Here is a 15,971-nt window from a genome sequence, read left to right as displayed (position 1 = left end):
GCTTTTGTCCACACTAGGTACACTCGATAGGCACTTGCCTAAGGTTGCCTGGACCCAAATACCCAGGTGGGTAAAGTTACGGAACTTTTTCTTTTGAGGTCCAAAGTTGGGGTCGGGTGACCCTACCATCCCCCTTATTTAATTCACAGCAAAGTACCTACGGCAAAGCTTTTGTCCACACTAGGTACACTCGATAGGCACTTGCCTAAGGTTGCCTGGACCCAAATACCCAGGTGGGTAAAGTTACGGAACTTTTTCTTTTGAGGTCCAAAGTTGGGGTCGGGTGACCCTACCATCCCCCTTATTTAATTCACAGCAAAGTACCTACGGCAAAGCTTTTGTCCACACTAGGTACACTCGATAGGCACTTGCCTAAGGTTGCCTGGACCCAAATACCCAGGTGGGTAAAGTTACGGAACTTTTTCTTTTGAGGTCCAAAGTTGGGGTCGGGTGACCCTACCATCCCCCTTATTTAATTCACAGCAAAGTACCTACGGCAAAGCTTTTGTCCACACTAGGTACACTCGATAGGCACTTGCCTAAGGTTGCCTGGACCCAAATACCCAGGTGGGTAAAGTTACGGAATTTTTTCTTTTGAGGTCCAAAGTTGGGGTCGGGTGACCCTACCGTCCCCCTTATTTAATTCACAGCCTATATTACATACATTACATAATCTTGATGTTCATATAAACGCAATACAAAGGCTATTTTAATACTTAGCTATCCAAAAATGAATTTTATTGCACACCAGCTCTCATATTTGAAAAATCCACAGGGGCCAAAATGCGAAACTACACACCTAACTGTGGAGTGCTACCTAAGGTTGCCTGGACCTAAATACCCAGGTGGGTAAAGTTACGGAATTTTTTCTTTTGAGGTCCAAAGTTGGGGTCGGGTGACCCTACCATCCCCCTTATTTAATTCACAGCAAAGTACCTACGGCAAAGCTTTTGTCCACACTAGGTACACTCGATAGGCACTTGCCTAAGGTTGCCTGGACTCAAATACCCAGGTGGGTAAAGTTACGGAACTTTTTCTTTTGAGGTCCAAAGTTGGGGTCGGGTGACCCTACCATCCCCCTTATTTAATTCACAGCAAAGTACCTACGGCAAAGCTTTTGTCCACACTAGGTACACTCGATAGGCACTTGCCTAAGGTAGCACTCCACAGTTAGAAAATAAAATTAAAAATGAGCCACAAAATATTTTATCATCTCCTATTCCTGGATTTCTAATACATTAACCTAACTGTTTGTGTTGTACATGTGCATATGTATGTAATCAGTATATTCCATAGATTTGATTTTCAAAAGTTAAAAGAGTGAAAATTAATTCCTTTTATGTGTATCCATGGCAACATTCTGCATTTATTTACCATGAAATAGTGCAAAAAGGGGGGTGGACATGTCACATATCCCCCCAAAATTTTGATCAAACTAGAATTTCAATGCCTTTGAGTGATACCTTTTTAGAAACTGTTTTCATAAATCTTCCTAATGATCAAATAAAAAATGGGTGTCTTTCGCCTCATTTTTTCGTAAAATCCAATCACAAAGTTCGTGCGATAAAAAGTTGGAAAAAAACATCGCAATAATTGCCGGACCAATGTATGGTAGGGACATGCAAATACGGACTGTCATACAGAAAACAGCCTATATTACATACATTACATAATCTTGATGTTCATATAAACGCAATACAAAGGCTATTTTAATACTCAGCTATCCAAAAATGAATTTTATTGCACACTAGCTCTCATATTTGAAAAATCCACAGGGGCCAAAATGCGAAACTACACACCTAACTGTGGAGTGCTACCTTAAGGTGAAATTTTTCCCCTCCTGCCTTAATTTTTATTATATTTTCTGTGTTCTACTAGCTGTTACAATGAAAATGGTACCTCAGTTTTTAAAATTGTTTTAGTAATAAAGATTTTATGAAGGTTAGCAGTTGATGTTGAAACGCGACAAAAAGTGATTTAAAAATAAATGCTGGATCATAGTGAAAAACTTCAAGTCTGTTTCATTTTTGGGGTAAATTCCAAAAACTTTTCCCATTATCTTATTTAAAATCATAAAATTACCTTCAAAGAAGACAAATTGTACAATTTTTAGGTATTTGAAAGCACTTATAGGTCAATTTTGCTGTAAATAGCATACCTAACCTTGGTTTAGAAGCTCTCAAGCAGGGTATAAATTTCTAGCAGTACTGGCATCATTAAAATTTAATTAATGCCAAATTATAATATAAAATCCTGCTAAAAATGTTTATTTGACTTATTCGCATTCAAAAATATAAAGCGATACATTCTGAAGATATCATATAAAGCGCAATCTTTGGTTACAATGGTGAAGCTAATTGAGTACAAATTTAAGACCGCAACATGTCTAAGTGTCAAAATGTGTATATTTGGTTGCTAAGGACAGTAAACAATAAAATAAACATAAATTGCATTCCTAGCAGATTTTTTACCTTTAGAACTAAAACAAGAACATAAAAGACTAAAGATTTGTGGTAAATTTTATCTTAAAAAGTGCATTTCTGTGCTTTCTGATGTGCCTTAAGGTGAAATTTTTCCCCTCCTGCCTTAATTTTTATTATATTTTCTGTGTTCTACTAGCTGTTACAATGAAAATGGTACCTCAGTTTTTAAAATTGTTTTAGTAATAAAGATTTTATGAAGGTTAGCAGTTGATGTTGAAACGCGACAAAAAGTGATTTAAAAATAAATGCTGGATCATAGTGAAAAACTTCAAGTCTGTTTCATTTTTGGGGTAAATTCCAAAAACTTTTCCCATTATCTTATTTAAAATCATAAAATTACCTTCAAAGAGGACAAATTGTACAATTTTTAGGTATTTGAAAGCACTTATAGGTCAATTTTGCTGTAAATAGCATACCTAACCTTGGTTTAGAAGCTCTCAAGCAGGGTATAAATTTCTAGCAGTACTGGCATCATTAAAATTTAATTAATGCCAAATTATAATATAAAATCCTGCTAAAAATGTTTATTTGACTTATTCGCATTCAAAAATATAAAGCGATACATTCTGAAGATATCATATAAAGCGCAATCTTTGGTTACAATGGTGAAGCTAATTGAGTACAAATTTAAGACCGCAACATGTCTAAGTGTCAAAATGTGTATATTTGGTTGCTAAGGACAGTAAACAATAAAATAAACATAAATTGCATTCCTAGCAGATTTTTTACCTTTAGAACTAAAACAAGAACATAAAAGACTAAAGATTTGTGGTAAATTTTATCTTAAAAAGTGCATTTCTGTGCTTTCTGATGTGCCATAAGGTGAAATTTTTCCCCTCCTGCCTTAATTTTTATTATATTTTCTGTGTTCTACTAGCTGTTACAATGAAAATGGTACCTCAGTTTTTAAAATTGGTTCAGTAATAAAGATTTTATGAAGGTTAGCAGTTGATGTTGAAACGCGACAAAAAGTGATTTAAAAATAAATGCTGGATCATAGTGAAAAACTTCAAGTCTGTTTCATTTTTGGGGTAAATTCCAAAAACTTTTCCCATTATCTTATTTAAAATCATAAAATTACCTTCAAAGAGGACAAATTGTACAATTTTTAGGTATTTGAAAGCACTTATAGGTCAATTTTGCTGTAAATAGCATACCTAACCTTGGTTTAGAAGCTCTCAAGCAGGGTATAAATTTCTAGCAGTACTGGCATCATTAAAATTTAATTAATGCCAAATTATAATATAAAATCCTGCTAAAAATGTTTATTTGACTTATTCGCATTCAAAAATATAAAGCGATACATTCTGAAGATATCATATAAAGCGCAATCTTTGGTTACAATGGTGAAGCTAATTGAGTACAAATTTAAGACCGCAACATGTCTAAGTGTCAAAATGTGTATATTTGGTTGCTAAGGACAGTAAACAATAAAATAAACATAAATTGCATTCCTAGCAGATTTTTTACCTTTAGAACTAAAACAAGAACATAAAAGACTAAAGATTTGTGGTAAATTTTATCTTAAAAAGTGCATTTCTGTGCTTTCTGATGTGCCATAAGGTGAAATTTTTCCCCTCCTGCCTTAATTTTTATTATATTTTCTGTGTTCTACTAGCTGTTACAATGAAAATGGTACCTCAGTTTTTAAAATTGGTTCAGTAATAAAGATTTTATGAAGGTTAGCAGTTGATGTTGAAACGCGACAAAAAGTGATTTAAAAATAAATGCTGGATCATAGTGAAAAACTTCAAGTCTGTTTCATTTTTGGGGTAAATTCCAAAAACTTTTCCCATTATCTTATTTAAAATCATAAAATTACCTTCAAAGAGGACAAATTGTACAATTTTTAGGTATTTGAAAGCACTTATAGGTCAATTTTGCTGTAAATAGCATACCTAACCTTGGTTTAGAAGCTCTCAAGCAGGGTATAAATTTCTAGCAGTACTGGCATCATTAAAATTTAATTAATGCCAAATTATAATATAAAATCCTGCTAAAAATGTTTATTTGACTTATTCGCATTCAAAAATATAAAGCGATACATTCTGAAGATATCATATAAAGCGCAATCTTTGGTTACAATGGTGAAGCTAATTGAGTACAAATTTAAGACCGCAACATGTCTAAGTGTCAAAATGTGTATATTTGGTTGCTAAGGACAGTAAACAATAAAATAAACATAAATTGCATTCCTAGCAGATTTTTTACCTTTAGAACTAAAACAAGAACATAAAAGACTAAAGATTTGTGGTAAATTTTATCTTAAAAAGTGCATTTCTGTGCTTTCTGATGTGCCATAAGGTAGCACTCCACAGTTAGAAAATAAAATTAAAAATGAGCCACAAAATATTTTATCATCTCCTATTCTTAATTCCGGGCTGACGTCACTTCCCCTAACAACTGATGTCCGCCATCTTGAAGCGGTGATGCACCATCTTGGATACGCATGGCTTCAATGGGGAGCACAGGTGAGTTATCTATAAATTAAGGCTAATTAACACCTTGTCATTACATGACAATCAGCAATCCTGGATTATACATGTGTGCTAGTGTTAATTATGTCGTATAGTTATCAAGAAACATTAACTGGTGAATCTTTAAGTCGTTATAAATCAAAACTGACTCTTATCAACTGTACAGAGTGTCCTTACAAGTTGCCAGCAGGTGTTTGGGAAAATAATCCATGTAAATGGCCTGATCTCCAGTATGGGGATGTGTATTCCTATCTTATTGAGAGCCCTGGTAATTATTTTTGTTTATATATTTTTTTTTTTTTTACAAATAAAATTTTTAAGAGAGAATATAGCATTTGCCAAAGGAGGAGGGGCATTTGATTTTAATTTCAATTCTTTATTTCTTTATTACAAGTTATATTTTGGCATGCCTTAAATATTTTTTATATTCTAAGATAAATTGTTAGTCATCATTTTGTAAATTAGAAAAATGTCCCTGCAGATCATGCACATGCTGCATGTAAAAAATGATTTAAATCTTGAAAAGAACATGAAAATATCCCTATTACACCATGATGCTGAACAATAAATGTTTGAAAATTTATATTTAGAATTAAAATAAATATAAAATTAAATACTGAAATATAAAATAAACATTTTACCCGGATAGTTGAAAAATTGCCAGAAATAATTGTAAATATTTATTATTACATTTAAGCCTTCATTTGAAACCAGGACTTTTATATTTTGTTAGTAAATATATCATAACAATATGCAAGTAAATGTTCCATATATAAATTAAACGAACCATTTCATGCTAGGTTTGTAAAAAATAAGCCTGTATTTCGCAGTATTGAGGAAGAGTTGCTTGTTATCCTAAGCAATTATTATTATAATAATTATTTAATCACCATAATTATATCATTTGTTCGTCAGTTACAATTCTTATATTCTGTAAGGTGGAGTTAAGAAATGAAAAGCAGAATCTTAAATTAAAATTTTGAAAGTGAATGATACTTAGCAATGTTTAGTAGCTGATTGTTTCCTACAATATGTGTTAAAGTATAATAATTTATTATGGCCATCTTAAAGGGACTAAAACAGTTTCATTTAAAATAAAGAAATGAAAACATGCAGTTACTATATATATGACTTTTACAGTCCAAATTTTATTAAAATACTTAAATTCAAAAGCTACATTGGTAAGCTCAATTATAAGAACAATGTTCAAGTTTGTATATATTATTTCATGTTATCTTATTAAATTTTGAGACATATTCTTGGTTCAGTATACTTTAAGCAAACAGTTGAATTTATATTTACTACTCGTGAATATATGTATAGGGTATACTGTTGTCAGAATTAAGGGGGTATTTTAAAATATTTTTAGTGCCTTTGTTGGTATTGGACAATGAATTCATACTTTACTTGTCAAAAGAAAGTTTATGAATGGATCATTGTAGGTTAACTATATAAATATGTTTTTGTTGTTTCGGTTATTATTAATTGTGTGGCTTCCTTTAATAATTATAAGAATTGATTTCTAAAGTTTAGAAAGTGCATTGAATTTGTCAATCTGCTTATTTTATTTGTGATTATAAGATTAATCCTGAAGCAGACTTTTTAATTGAAAGATATAGTTGTGGTTAAAACTGTTTTTTAAAGAACATTAATTATTGTAAACATATTAGTATAAAAGGTGATTAAATTTCAATATTAACCATTTAATTCTAAAATTAAGAAATACACATTGTAATTTTTGTTGGTCAATATTGCATATAAAGTGCAAGTACAGATATATCACATTTTTATCCAGTGTATTATACTAAACTTTTAAACAAACTGAATAGTATAAAAAGTATGAACCGATGCCTTTTAATTCTTAAAAATAATAATTTGCATTTTTATATGAAAACATTGCCAAGCTTGAAAGTACACACCTATACATAATGACATATAATATTAATAAAGTGTCAGTTAAGATAAATGGGTCGTTTAGTAAATTCTGGACCACACCATTTACAGAATATTTTAGAGGGACCACAATGACCACATGTACACTATATATAAGAAGTCAAATATTAATTCCAAGTCAATCTTAAAAAAATAATTAATTTTGTCAAGAATTAATAATTTTGTATTTATATCATGTATATAGTTCAAATCCTTAATGTTGTGTTCATATGATTTTTTTTTCAATTAAATGTCTTTAATTGCAGTATTTTAACTAAATTATAAAGAATAAAACATATATAAATCAAACTGTTTTATTACTTGTTTAATCTGTCTCAAGCACAGACACTTTACCTTTCCAATTACCATAAACTTTCTTTAATTCACAAATCTGTCATCTTGGGATAAAGGTGTCATATTGTATACAGGATGTTAATTGCAAACAGAAACTCAGGTGTTACTGTAAGCTATCATAAAAAGGCCACTTACTGAGAGGCCACAGTAAGGGTTGATGTACCTTTTGAGGGGGGGAATACATTTCTCTTTTTAAAATATCCTTAAAAAACTATTGCACAATCTTCTTTTTAAAATAAACCAGCCCAGGCTATTTGATAAATATATTCTTGAAGTCAGTTGTTGCCCTAAAATGTTTAAATAGTTAACAAGAAAATGTTAAATAAAATTAAGAATGGATGTATTATATATATAAAGAATATATATACATAATCATGTATAAAATGATACTAAGCATATTCAATAAATATTATTATTTAAACTCTACCCAACGATTGCAGATTTCAGAAACTATTAAGATTTTAATTATAGTATAAAAATGATTTCCTCTTTTTTTTTAAATTCATTAATCAAATATATTGTATAAGCAGGTTTAGTTAAGAATGAATTTTCTTTTCAAATTCACAGAAAATATTATTCTTTTATTCTGTCTTTCCCTATATAAAGAATGATATCTCTGCCAAAAAAAATGATATGGTTTAATCAAATTCTTTTTTTTTTTGTATAGGTATATTCACCAGAGAGAGCATGAAATCATTCAAGAGTCTAGATGCCCACATCTTTTATCTGTCTGGATGGGTGAAACTTGTCCAAAGCTACATCCCTGAGCAATCTAACCATGTCATTCTTAGAGCCGATGTCACACCTTCTATGAGAGTAAATGAAGCACCACATCATCCATGGATTGCTCTCACTAAAGAAGGATCAGTTGCAGTAGCCCACTGTGACTGCATGGCCGGGTAAATATTTTTTTACATACTCACTTATGAAAATTAAATTGTGATTGAAAATGAGGATATATTCATTTATATTGATGACCAAAGAAAATCAGCTACTAAGTTAATGCAGACAACAGAAGAGATTTATATTGATAACTTTCAATGAAAGTCTAAATTATATATCCATGTATGAAGATGTCTTACTTTATGTATATTTATATACATGTATGTCAATTTTTATTATTAACAATAGGGCAGGGGTTTTAATCATATTTTAAGTTGTACCTCGCAAATTAATTGTTTCTATTACATGGATGCCGGCGTCCATAAAAGTATATACATCAAGAAAATTATGGGAAACCAGTCTAAAATCATATACAAATGTAAGGGCAGTACACTAGAATAATACAAAGCTTTAATAAGCATCATGTGGACATGTTTCTTGACATAATTTCAATTACTGTAAAATTAGAAATTATTATTGCATGCATTTATTTTTGATATTTTGTCCATTTAAAACAAAATGCGATATACCTTTTTTATGCTATTGCGAAAATTCTGTTTCAGTAAAAAAAAAAATCATAAGTTGAAATCAATGCAAATATAACCCTTTCGCCTTCTTCAGAATAATAAAACCATCACCATAATTTGCAAATTTACAGTAAATATAATTGAATTTCATGTTGATTCTGTTAAAAAATGATAATGAATGGATCTAAATTCTTTTTATTTTTCATTAGTGATACTGAACTCTTATAATAATTTATTTTTTTTACAGGTTGTCAGAGTCCTGCTCACACATAGGTGCTTTGCTCTTTAAAATAGAGGCAGCCGTCAAGCTTGGTTACACCAAAACAGCATGTACTGAGGAACCATACAAGTGGAATGCCGACTTTGTAAAAAAGGTAGTCCCCGCAACAATCAGTAAAATAAATTTCTATAAAGCAGCCAGAGTGAAGAAAGCAAAAGAAACTAAAAGAAGAAAAGTAAAGAAGTATGCCAAATCCTCAATTGACCAGCAGCAACAACTTTTAAGTGCTCTCTACTCCTGTTCAACCAAGCCAGTCGCCTTGTCTACCTTTGATGGTGTTTCCGACAAATTCTTTTGGACACGACCAGCTCCAACTATTGCCAAAATGCCTTTACCATTGAACAGTTTGTATTCCTCAGACAACCAGAACTTGACAATAGATGACTTGTATTCAAAATGTAAAGGGATCAGTGACCGTATGACAATTTCAGACATTGATAAAACCTACATTTATGACTGTACCAAAACCCAGAGCAGTTCCATGACATGGTATGAACAGCGAATAGGTCGTGTTTCCTCATCCACCATCCATAGAATTTACAAAACCTCATTAGAAAAACCATCGAAATCACTGCTTTTGCAGATCTGCAATCCATCAACCACTGACCTGAAAGTACCGTCAATTGTATGGGGACGAGAACATGAAAAACAGGCCATACTTGAATTTAAAGATACTCTCTCAACTATGCACCAGGACTTCACAGTGACTGATTCAGGGTTTTTAATTGATACTGTATACCCATTTATTGGAGTTAGTGCTGATTCCATTGCAAACTGTACATGCCATGGAAAAAGTGTTGTGGAGGTCAAGTGTCCATACAAGCACAGGGACAGCACATATGAGGAATACATTGCCGACTCAAACTGTTGTATATATGACAAAAATAAACTTGATACTTCTCATCCATACTACAGTCAAGTACAGTTACAGATGTATGTTCATGACACAGAGTTTTGTAGTTTCGTTGTATGGGGTAAAAAATTTCTTATAGTAAGCCTTGTAACAAGAGACAATGAATTCATCCACAAATTGACAACGCATGCTAGAACTTTTTTCGTTAATTGTATTCTTCCTGAGTTACTAACTCGCAGACTTGAACATTCATCGGTGCCAAAAAAAACTAGTCAAACAGATGTGCCATTGTTTTGTATATGCCAGACCCCTGAAGATGGTGACATGATTGGTTGTGACAATGAACGTTGTAAATACAAATGGTTTCATCTGGATTGTATAAAGATGAAACAGGTTCCAAAGTCAGTGTGGTACTGTCGATTCTGTAAACGTTGAATATTATCGTGTGCACAAAAAATCCAGACAGTTGTTATGAACAATTTCAGTCGTGATTATGTTGATATGAATTTTTGTTTGAATGTTAGTCATACTAGTCAAACTGTGTTCAATAAAGGTGCTAAGTTACATAGAAATTTACATAATTGATAGTGATTTGTTTATCTGTTGTTAGTGCTTTGTATCAGTTGCAATAAGTTAGGGACAATGTATATGTACTGCATGTATTAATAGAAAGATAACCAAGATGAGTGTGTACATGTCAAACAGTTGTTTATTTTTTGTTGAATAACTTTTAAAAGGTTCAGATATTTTAAAGTCATAATTACATATAAATCGTTTACTACAATTTTTTTAGAACTGCTGAGGATGCATTTTATTTTTTATTGGTAACTGCAGCCTTTAGTTTAGCTACATCATCTGCTATTCAAATGTTATTTTTTTTGTTTATTTCCGTAACCTTCAAAAATATATTTTCAATGAAAAACATGTTAATGAGTTTTCAGTGTGTATGTGTTACAGTGCTTCATTCCAGTTTGTTGATGTACAAAAAATGTATATTATACTATTTAATCATTATGTTAATATAAAGTATACTATGTATCTGTAACCAAAATAAACATATGTTGAAAGCTGAATCCTTTTTTATAACTTTTAATAGTAGTCATACAGTGAAAGATACAGATAATGAATGTCTTTTTTGGTTGGTTTCATTTCCTGTAATTTCAATATCATTCATATTTAGACTTCTTGTTGTTTCACAGATAACTGATCCTATTATTCTACCATACCATACAATTGATTTCCTTATCTTATTTAAATTGGTCTGCCCCAAGTCAGGATCTCAGCATTTATCAGTGGTTGTTATTAATAGTTGATGTGTTCTTTGTTCTTGTTTTTGTGAATCATTTTAGGCTGTTAGATTTTTCATTTGAATTGTTTGCCATTTTTCATTTATTGCATATATCTAGCTGGCTATGCAGTATGGACTTTGCTCAATGTTGAAGGTTGTACAGTAATTGAAATTTCTGTGTCATTTTGTTGCTGCTGGAGAGTTGTCTCATTGTTAATCATACCACATCTTCTTGTTTACATCTTAACAAATCTGAACATTGAGAAAAATAAACCATACAAAAGAGGGACGAAGGATACCAGAGGGCCAGCCAAACTCATAAATCGAAAATAAACTGAATACGCCATGGCCAAAAATGAAAAACATGACACAACATAGAAAACTAAATAATAAACAAGGGTATATTAAAGGGAAAACAGATCCTGCTGCACATGTGGCACTCGTCATGGGTTTTTATGTGATTACAAATGGTAAAATAGGTGTTACCAGATACATTTTTGTAAACCGTAAAGCATTTAAACATGGTGCATTGTGAAGGTTCAATGTATCTGTCCCAAGCCAGGAGCCTGTTCAGATAGTTCAAAGGTGTATTTCATTGATTGTTTTGTAAAAAAATAAAGCTGTTGGTTTTAATGTTCAACAGTCGTTCCATTGCAAGCAAAACAATAAACATGATAAAACAGATTTTTTTCATATCATTTATGATTTTTCATGTCAAATAATAGAAAATAGTAACAATTGCACATACATGTTATAGAATGTTCACCATTTTTCTAAATCATTTTTCGGAATAAACAATTCCTTCACCAAGGTTAGTGAGGGAACCACACACTTGCAAAATTTTGTCAATTGATGCCAAGTCACAATCATCTACTTCATCACTCAAGGATTTAATGAGAACAATTGACATGGGTCCTTTTAAAATTGTATAACGATTTTTCATAAGTCCAATCACTCTTTCAATGTGAATTCTTACATTGCTAATTTTTCTTGATGTCTCTACTTCTTTAGCTGACAACTGTTTTTTACCCTTTGTAAATGATGGAATGATAAGTTCGGCAGAACACGCAGCTGCAAAGTCATCTTGCAAAGTAAAACCACGATCTGCCAAGATCTGGTCACCTGGGTGGTGGTAAATAGGATTAATGAAACCACTTGAACGAACAAGTTCATTGTCAGAAACACGACCACCCCATGCTTTTGATAAATATGTCACAGAGCCTAAGGGGTTACAACAAATGAACACTTTTACTGTACTATGCTTTTTATAATTAGAATAAACTTTGGCACGTGCATTCAGATTTTTCGGACGGTCTATGAAAATTTCAAAGCAGTCAACAATGCTGGTTAGTCTTGGAAATTTTGACTTAAACACAGAAGGCAAAGTCCTTTGCATTGTTTCACGGTCTGGCCAATGGACAAGAAAACCTAACTTGGCATGCATCAGGTCAATCCACCTCCAGAACACATTGTTGACAGTAGAATTGGCTTGTCCACACTGCAATGCAATAAATTCAAATGGCAGGTCCATCCTCAGCTTCACTAGGGTGATGAAGAGTTGATCTCTGTGTGGAAACTTGTCTGATAAATTTGTACGGGTTAAGAACTGAGATAAGAATGTAAATATTGTCACAAATATGTCATATGAAATTCCAGTATAAAAAGTACTTCTGCTGGGATTTGAGTCAATGGCACTGGCAGAAAGTCTACTCTGTTGAAGTTGTGTATTTAAGTCCTGGTTTTCTTTAGTTAAAGTAGCCTTTTCCTCACGTAAATTGTCTATTTCTTCATGTAGCATTTCACGTTCTGATGGAGAGAGTTTTTTGTTTAAACCAATGTTTGATGGAGTTAACAACTTAGGTGGTGATAACAACTTCACGGCTGTGTACATGACTGGGTCAACATTCTCAATTTCAGAATTTGAAAATAAAGCACGTGGTGAGAGTTTTAGCTTTTTGTTTTCTTGGGTTGGTGTGAATGCCCCAGACAGTTGACGTTTTCTTGCGTTGGTAAATCTTATCAATTTCTTGTCCAGTTGTTCCTGACTAACTAAAAGCTTGGTGTGGGCAAATACAGTTGGTATGTAATCAGGATGTGTTTGATCATCACAGGGTTTTCCTACAAAATAAAACACTAATAAGTTTGTTTTTTCAAATGTGAAAATACATGTACATGTAAGTTACAGCAAACATATCAAACAAACAATTAAGAAATTGATATAATACACATGATAATATATAATAACATTTAATATGTGTAGTAATTTAAACAAACAAAAAATCATGTCAGTCTTTATTTATATTTATCAGTTTAAATTAAAAATAGCAAAATAGCGCATGAACACATGGAAATTATTTTCTTTCTTAAGTTTATGTTTTTAACATTGTTACTCCTATTTTAACTTAAATAACAATAAGTTCTGGGCTACATTGAAAATTGTGCAATTCAAATCATTGAAAGTGTTATTCAAAATTATAAAATAGTTGAAATAGGTAAGGAAATCAGCCAGTGCAGTAGGTAAATGCTCTCATATTGACCAATTGTTTAGAATATGACCTGCATATATGGTACATGTATTAGGAAGCATCTGATCACTACATTGAAATATCATCATTTAAAGTTTATAAATAATTTTCTGAATCCAAACAGCAAATTTAAGAAATAAAACTTACCTGATATGAAATGTTCTCCACATAAAACAGAGTTTTTTGTGGGTTCCCACTGACTGCCATCAGGATTGTCTCTTTTGAGTGCGGCGATCCACAAAGAACACCTATTTTTGTCTTTTGGAAATTTGTGGAACGACAACTTTTTTAACATGAAGTTATGATTAGCACAACCAACGGCACAGCACGATTTAGGCATGCTGTCGACATCTATTTAAAGTGAATATTAAGTTTTTAATGTGATCGGTGTACTATCTGAAGGAAACAAAATGGCGATTGTATCACCTCCTTGACGACAACAATTAAGGGGAGATAATTTGATTACTGAATGACCCGGATGTCCGGATCTGAGAATTCCTGGATTTCTAATACATTAACCTAACTGTTTGTGTTGTACATGTGCATATGTATGTAATCAGTATATTCCATAGATTTGATTTTCAAAAGTTAAAAGAGTGAAAATTAATTCCTTTTATGTGTATCCATGGCAACATTCTGCATTTATTTACCATGAAATAGTGCAAAAAGGGGGGTGGACATGTCACATATCCCCCCAAAATTTTGATCAAACTAGAATTTCAATGCCTTTGAGTGATACCTTTTTAGAAACTGTTTTCATAAATCTTCCTAATGATCAAATAAAAAATGGGTGTCTTTCGCCTCATTTTTTCGTAAAATCCAATCACAAAGTTCGTGCGATAAAAAGTTGGAAAAAAACATCGCAATAATTGCCGGACCAATGTATGGTAGGGACATGCAAATACGGACTGTCATACAGAAAACAGCCTATATTACATACATTACATAATCTTGATGTTCATATAAACGCAATACAAAGGCTATTTTAATACTCAGCTATCCAAAAATGAATTTTATTGCACACTAGCTCTCATATTTGAAAAATCCACAGGGGCCAAAATGCGAAACTACACACCTAACTGTGGAGTGCTACCTTAAGGTGAAATTTTTCCCCTCCTGCCTTAATTTTTATTATATTTTCTGTGTTCTACTAGCTGTTACAATGAAAATGGTACCTCAGTTTTTAAAATTGTTTTAGTAATAAAGATTTTATGAAGGTTAGCAGTTGATGTTGAAACGCGACAAAAAGTGATTTAAAAATAAATGCTGGATCATAGTGAAAAACTTCAAGTCTGTTTCATTTTTGGGGTAAATTCCAAAAACTTTTCCCATTATCTTATTTAAAATCATAAAATTACCTTCAAAGAGGACAAATTGTACAATTTTTAGGTATTTGAAAGCACTTATAGGTCAATTTTGCTGTAAATAGCATACCTAACCTTGGTTTAGAAGCTCTCAAGCAGGGTATAAATTTCTAGCAGTACTGGCATCATTAAAATTTAATTAATGCCAAATTATAATATAAAATCCTGCTAAAAATGTTTATTTGACTTATTCGCATTCAAAAATATAAAGTGATACATTCTGAAGATATCATATAAAGCGCAATCTTTGGTTACAATGGTGAAGCTAATTGAGTACAAATTTAAGACCGCAACATGTCTAAGTGTCAAAATGTGTATATTTGGTTGCTAAGGACAGTAAACAATAAAATAAACATAAATTGCATTCCTAGCAGATTTTTTACCTTTAGAACTAAAACAAGAACATAAAAGACTAAAGATTTGTGGTAAATTTTATCTTAAAAAGTGCATTTCTGTGCTTTCTGATGTGCCTTAAGGTGAAATTTTTCCCCTCCTGCCTTAATTTTTATTATATTTTCTGTGTTCTACTAGCTGTTACAATGAAAATGGTACCTCAGTTTTTAAAATTGTTTTAGTAATAAAGATTTTATGAAGGTTAGCAGTTGATGTTGAAACGCGACAAAAAGTGATTTAAAAATAAATGCTGGATCATAGTGAAAAACTTCAAGTCTGTTTCATTTTTGGGGTAAATTCCAAAAACTTTTCCCATTATCTTATTTAAAATCATAAAATTACCTTCAAAGAGGACAAATTGTACAATTTTTAGGTATTTGAAAGCACTTATAGGTCAATTTTGCTGTAAATAGCATACCTAACCTTGGTTTAGAAGCTCTCAAGCAGGGTATAAATTTCTAGCAGTACTGGCATCATTAAAATTTAATTAATGCCAAATTATAATATAAAATCCTGCTAAAAATGTTTATTTGACTTATTCGCATTCAAAAATATAAAGCGATACATTCTGAAGATATCATATAAAGCGCAATCTTTGGTTACAATGGTGAAG

General features: G+C 31.8%; 2 protein-coding genes across 2 annotated transcripts; one reads left to right on the top strand and one right to left on the bottom strand.

The window, feature by feature from the left end:
• The first annotated feature begins 4,858 nt into the window (after nucleotides 1-4,858).
• Nucleotides 4,859-10,850, top strand: LOC143054365 (uncharacterized). Its single transcript, XM_076227367.1, has 3 exons — nucleotides 4,859-4,954; nucleotides 7,914-8,145; nucleotides 8,903-10,850. The coding sequence occupies exons 1-3, from the start codon at nucleotides 4,933-4,935 to the stop codon at nucleotides 10,221-10,223; spliced, it is 1,575 nt and encodes a 524-aa protein (XP_076083482.1). The 5' UTR covers nucleotides 4,859-4,932; the 3' UTR covers nucleotides 10,224-10,850.
• A 900-nt stretch (nucleotides 10,851-11,750) lies between these two features.
• LOC143054364 (uncharacterized) lies at nucleotides 11,751-14,082 on the bottom strand. The gene is made up of 2 exons (XM_076227366.1): nucleotides 13,749-14,082; nucleotides 11,751-13,194 (listed from the first exon to the last, which is right to left on the bottom strand). The coding sequence occupies exons 1-2, from the start codon at nucleotides 13,939-13,941 to the stop codon at nucleotides 11,855-11,857; spliced, it is 1,533 nt and encodes a 510-aa protein (XP_076083481.1). The 5' UTR covers nucleotides 13,942-14,082; the 3' UTR covers nucleotides 11,751-11,854.
• Nucleotides 14,083-15,971: the final 1,889 nt, after the last annotated feature.

The sequence above is a fragment of the Mytilus galloprovincialis genome, chromosome 12 (assembly GCF_965363235.1).
Source record: "Mytilus galloprovincialis chromosome 12, xbMytGall1.hap1.1, whole genome shotgun sequence".
Lineage (NCBI taxonomy): Eukaryota > Metazoa > Mollusca > Bivalvia > Mytilida > Mytilidae > Mytilus > Mytilus galloprovincialis.
Note: the sequence above shows the minus strand (reverse complement) of the source record. Positions and strands in the feature narration are given on the sequence as shown.